The 4,926-nt window shown below is 69.9% G+C and overlaps 1 protein-coding gene across 1 annotated transcript; it reads right to left on the reverse strand.

The window, feature by feature from the left end:
- Positions 1–482: 482 nt before the first annotated feature.
- On the reverse strand, positions 483–4,267 carry ZNF865 (zinc finger protein 865). Its single transcript, XM_074937108.1, has 2 exons — positions 4,248–4,267; positions 483–3,227 (listed from the first exon to the last, which is right to left on the reverse strand). The coding sequence occupies exon 2, from the start codon at positions 3,207–3,209 to the stop codon at positions 483–485; it is 2,727 nt and encodes a 908-aa protein (XP_074793209.1). The 5' UTR covers positions 3,210–3,227; positions 4,248–4,267.
- Between the last annotated feature and the right edge of the window lie 659 nt (positions 4,268–4,926).

Genomic DNA, 4,926 nt, shown 5'->3' on the forward strand with positions numbered 1-4,926 from the left:
TCCCCCCCCAACCTGCCCCCCACCCCAGGGGATACGTGGCACTAAGGGGCCTGCTCCCAAGCTGCCCCCCACCCCAGTGGATACGTGCCCCCTAACCTGCCAGCCCCCCTGCTGGACACATGACACTAAGGGATCTGCCCCCCAACCTGCCACCCTGCCCCGGTGGTTATGTGGCACTTAGGGGTCTGCCCCCCACCTGCCTCCTACCCCTGGTGGATACGTGGCACTAGGGGGTCTCCCCCCACCCCAGGGGATACGTGGCACTAGGGGGTCTGCTCCCAACCTGCCCCCCACCCCAGTGGATACGTGCCCCCTAACCTGCCCCCCTGCTGGACACATGACACTAAGGGATCTGCCCCCCAACCTGCCGCCCTCCCCCGGCGGTTATGTAGCATTTGGGGTCTGCCCCCCACCTGCCTCCTACCCCTGGTGGATACGTGGCACTGAGGGGTCTCCCCCCCCCCCGCCCCATCTCTCCCGCCTCAGGGGTCCTTGTGGCCCAGGGCAGCCAGGCGCTCCAGCTTGTGGAGGTGCCGGTGTTTCTTCAGGCCGTAGGTGTTGGCGAAGGCCTCGCCGCAGGTGCTGCACTTGAAGGGGTGCCCGCCCTGGTGGGTCTGCACGTGCTTGCTGAAGTACTTGGGGTCCTTGAAGAGCTTGAGGCAGGCGGCGCAGCGCAGGTCGCGGCGGGCGCCGTGGGCCCGCTGGTGCCGCAGGATGGACGAGAGGTAGAAGAAGCTCTTGCCGCAGAGGTCGCAGCGGTACACCTTCTCCCCCAGGTGCACGCGCTGGTGCTCCAGCAGGTTGGAGCGGTAGCGGAAGGTCTTGCCGCAGGTCGGGCAGCGCTGGGGCCGGGCCACCACGTGGAGGCGCTGGTGCTCGGCCAGGCTGGAGGACTGGGCGAAGCGCTTGTTGCACAGGGCGCACTTGTAGGCCCGCTCGCCGGTGTGCACCACCTTGTGCTGGCGCAGGTACCAGGAGCGCAGGAAGCCGCGCCCGCAGACGGCACAGCGGTAGGGCCGCTCCTCGGTGTGGCAGCGCTGGTGGCGCATCAGCAGGGCCGCCTCCCAGAAGCGCTTGCCGCAGACGGAGCAGCTGAAGTGGCGCTTCTGCAGGTGGGTGCGGCGGTGGAGCAGCAGGTCGTAGGCGCCGGCGAAGCTGCGGCCGCACACGGCGCAGCCCAGCGTGCGCCGCACCAGGTGCACGTACTTGTGGGTCACCAGGGCCAGGAAGTGCTTGAAGCTCTGCCCGCAGATGCCGCAGGTGAAGCGCTCCCCGCTGGGGATCATGGGGTGCTCCTCGGACGGGGCCACCAGGGAGGCCAGGCCGGCGCCGGCGGCACTGGCCGGCGCCTCCCCGGGCAGCCCGTTCTCCAGGCAGCCGGCAGGCCCTGGAGGCGGGGCGGCCTCGGCGCAGGCCCCCTCGGGCAGCAGCCGCTCGGGCGCCGTCTGGTGCACCAGCTTGTGCCACATGAGGTTCTCGATGAAGCCAAAGCACTTGCCGCAGGCGTCGCAGGCGTACGGCTTGTCGGCCATGTGGGCCTCCTTGTGGCTCATGACGTGGAAGAGGTCGGGGAAGCGCTCGCCGCAGTCGGAGCAGCCGTAGCTCAGCCCCTCGGCGGGCAGGGCGCCGGCGGGCCCCAGGGCGCAGGGCAGCTGCAGCCGGTGGATCTGCTTGTGGCGGGTGAGGCTCTGCGGGTAGCCGAAGACCTTGCCGCACAGCTCGCACTTGTAGGGCCGCTCCCGGGTGTGCACCACGTGGTGCTTGGTGAGGTGGAAGGACTCCCGGAACCGCTTGCCGCACACTGAGCACTGGTGCGGCTTCTCGCCCGTGTGGATCCGCTCATGCCGCTTCAGCGTCTCCCGCCGGCCGAAGCCGCGCCCGCAGATGCCGCAGCAGAAGCTCTTGCCGGCCCCCAGCAGCAGCGGGTGGGGCCCCAGCAGTGCCGCGTTGCCGAAAGCTGCCTTGGCCTCCCCTTCGGTGTGGGGGGCCTCATTGGGGAGCAGGAAGGGCCCCTGGTAGGCAGCCGGGGCCGAGTCGGCGGCCGGGGCGTCCTTAGGGGGGGCGGCGGCGGCCCCTTCGTGGAGCTGGCGATGGCGCAACAGGCTCTGGGGCGCGGCGTAGGCCTTGCCGCAGACGTCGCACTTGTAGTCGGGGCGCGGGCCGGCGTGGGAGGCCTGGTGTTTGAGCAGGTAGGCGGCGTCCCGGAACTCCTTGCCACAGACGCCGCAGGGCACCCGCAGCAGGGCCGAGTGGGTCTTGACGTGGCGCTTGAGGCTCTCGCGCCGGTTGAAGCTCTTCTCGCAGACAGAGCAGCTGAAGGGCCGCTCGCCGGTGTGGATGATCTGGTGCTGGTGCAGGTGGCTTGGCTTCTTGAAGACCTTCCAGCACAGGGAACAGGTGAAGGGGCCATCGGGGTGGGCCGGGCCGGGGCTGCCTTCCCCGGCCGGCTGGGTGCCCCCGGCGGGGGCCGCCGCCGCCGGCGGCAGGGGGGCAGCGGCGGCGGCGCCGGCCTCGGGCGGCTCCTTGTGGCAGCGCCGGTGGCGGATGAGGCTGGAGATGTGGTTGTAGGTGCGGCCGCAGGTGGAGCACTCGTACGGCCGCTCGCCGGTGTGCACCAGCATGTGCTGCACCAGGTGGGACGACTGCTTGAAGGATTTCTGGCACACGCCACAGGGGAAGCGCCGGTCGATGAAGTACTTCAGCCTCCGGAAATAGTTTTTGTCGTCTTTGCCGGCTGGGCTGTCGGCCGGGGCCGCCGGGGCCGGGGCCGCGCCCACCCCCCGCTTGAGGCTCCCGAAGAGGTGCTGGTGCCCCGAGAGGTCCACGATGCCCCACTGGGGGGCGCCGAAAGCCCCCGCCCCATCGAAGAGCGGCGGGGCGGCGGGCACAGCGGCGGCGCTGTACTGCTGCGGGGGGCCGGCGCCAGGTTCGGCTTTCTTGGGCTGGGCGGCGCCAGAGGCGGAGGGGGCGGGGCCTTCAGCTTTGAAGTCCTTGGGCTTGGCAGGGGCGGGGCGGTCGAAATGGGGGGTGCCGGGGGGCGGTGGGGGGTACTCGTAGGGGGGCTGGGGGCAGGGCAGCGAGGCCACGGCCTTGGCGTGCTCCTGGTTGTAGGCCTCCATGGGCTCGAAGCGCTGGTGGTTCAGGAACTCCAGGAAGTCGAAGGGGTAGCTCTGGAAATGGACGCCCTCGTCGCTCGCATTCGCTTCCATCTCCTCCGGGGAGGGACGCTGCCGGGAGGGGGGCGGGGAGGGGGGGTTAGAGCAGGGTCAAGCCTCCCACCCCACCTGGCACCCCTCCCCCCCGTGCACTCCAAATGTGTGAAACCTGCTGGGGGGGGCGGGGGGGCTGGGTATACGGGGACCCCTTGCGCGGCACTGGGATGCAGCCCCTCTGGGGTGGGGCGCAGGGACTGGTTACACGGGGACCCCTCACCCGCCGCAGTGAGGGCCCGGTGCTTTATCGCTGTTATTTTATCAGCAGGGGCGGAGCATTGGGGGGCTACCAGGAAGACGGGTACATAGAGGTTGGGGTCCATGGGGGGGTCACTTATCTTTCTCGCAAGGGTGGGGGATTTATGAGGGACTGAGGCGGGGGGAAGGGTAACAAGGGGGTACTGGGGTGGGGAGGGGCTGGGGGGAAGGAGGTGTGTGCGGGTGGGTGTATGGGGCTGTATGGGGTGCAGGGGGCATGTATAGGGAATATACCAGTATCTATGGGTGATCACTCACCTCCGGGGAAGGGCTGTGGGGGTGTCTGGGGCACACACGGGGGTGTCTATAGGAGTTTGGGGGTGCCTGTGGCGGAGGGGGAGGAGGCCGATGGGGGAGGGGCTGAGGAGGTCTATGGGGGGAGGGGCTGGGGGTGTCTGGGGCACACACGGGGGTGTCTATAGGAGTTTGGGGGTGCCTGTGGCGGAGGGGGAGGAGGCCGATGGGGGAGGGGCTGAGGAGGTCTATGGGGGGAGGGGCTGGGGGTGTCTGGGGCACACACGGGGGTGTCTATAGGAGTTTGGGGGTGCCTGTGGCGGAGGGGGAGGAGGTGTAGGGGGGAGGGGTTGAGGGGGCCTGTGGGGGAGGGCCTGGGGCACACACGGGGGTGTCTATAGGAGTTTGGGGGTGCCTGTGGGGGAGGAGTTTGGGGGTGCCTGTGGGGGAGGGGGAGGAGGTCTATGGGGAGGGGCTGAGGGGGGCTGTGGGGGAGGGGCGGTCTCTGGGGCACTCACGGGGGGGGTCGGGGGGGTCACTCACCTCTCGGGGGCCCCGGGACCGGCTCCGGGCGGGGGGGCGGACCGGGCTCGGGGCCGGGGGGCTGCGGGCCGGGGGGGGGGCCGCTGCTGGATCCCAGCTCGGACAGGCCCGGCCGGAAGCACCGCCCCCACCGGAGACGGAACCGGCCCCCCCGGCCCAGCCCCTCCTCACTGGGGCCGCCCCACTTCCGCCGCCGCCGGGTCCTAGCGGGGGCCGTCTCGGGCCCCCCCCCCCGTCAGCGGGGAGAGAACCCAGGCCTCCGGGCTCCCCCACTCCCCCCACCGTGTAACCCACCACTCCCCGCCCCAGCTCCAGGGAGAGAACCCAGGAGTCCTGGCTCCCCCCCCCCCACACACACACACTCTAACCACTAGACCCCACTCCCCGGCCAGAGCCAGGGGGAGAACCCATTTCCCTCTTTCCACCCCCCAAAAACCCCAAGTCTCCCCTCCCCCAGCCTGGGGTTCTGTGGGTCCCCCCCATGGAAGGGGCTTTGCAGGCACCACCTTCCCCCATAACAGGCTCCCTGGGGGGTTGAGGGGCTGGGATCTTGGGCTAGTTGGGGCCCCTGGTCCAGCCTGTCTGTTCTTCGGGGGCTAATACCGCCCCCCCCCATTTTTTAATTGAAAGCCCTTTTTTGACAGCAAAAGTTTTCCAGACAAACGTTTTGGGGTTGTTG

The sequence above is a fragment of the Natator depressus genome, chromosome 23 (genome assembly GCF_965152275.1).
Source record: "Natator depressus isolate rNatDep1 chromosome 23, rNatDep2.hap1, whole genome shotgun sequence".
Classification (NCBI taxonomy): Eukaryota; Metazoa; Chordata; order Testudines; family Cheloniidae; genus Natator; species Natator depressus.

Excerpts from the sequence above, each read along its gene's own strand:
- ZNF865 (XM_074937108.1), bottom strand. The coding sequence starts at position 3,209 with ATGGAAGCGAATGCGAGCGACGAGGGCGTCCATTTCCAGAGCTACCCC.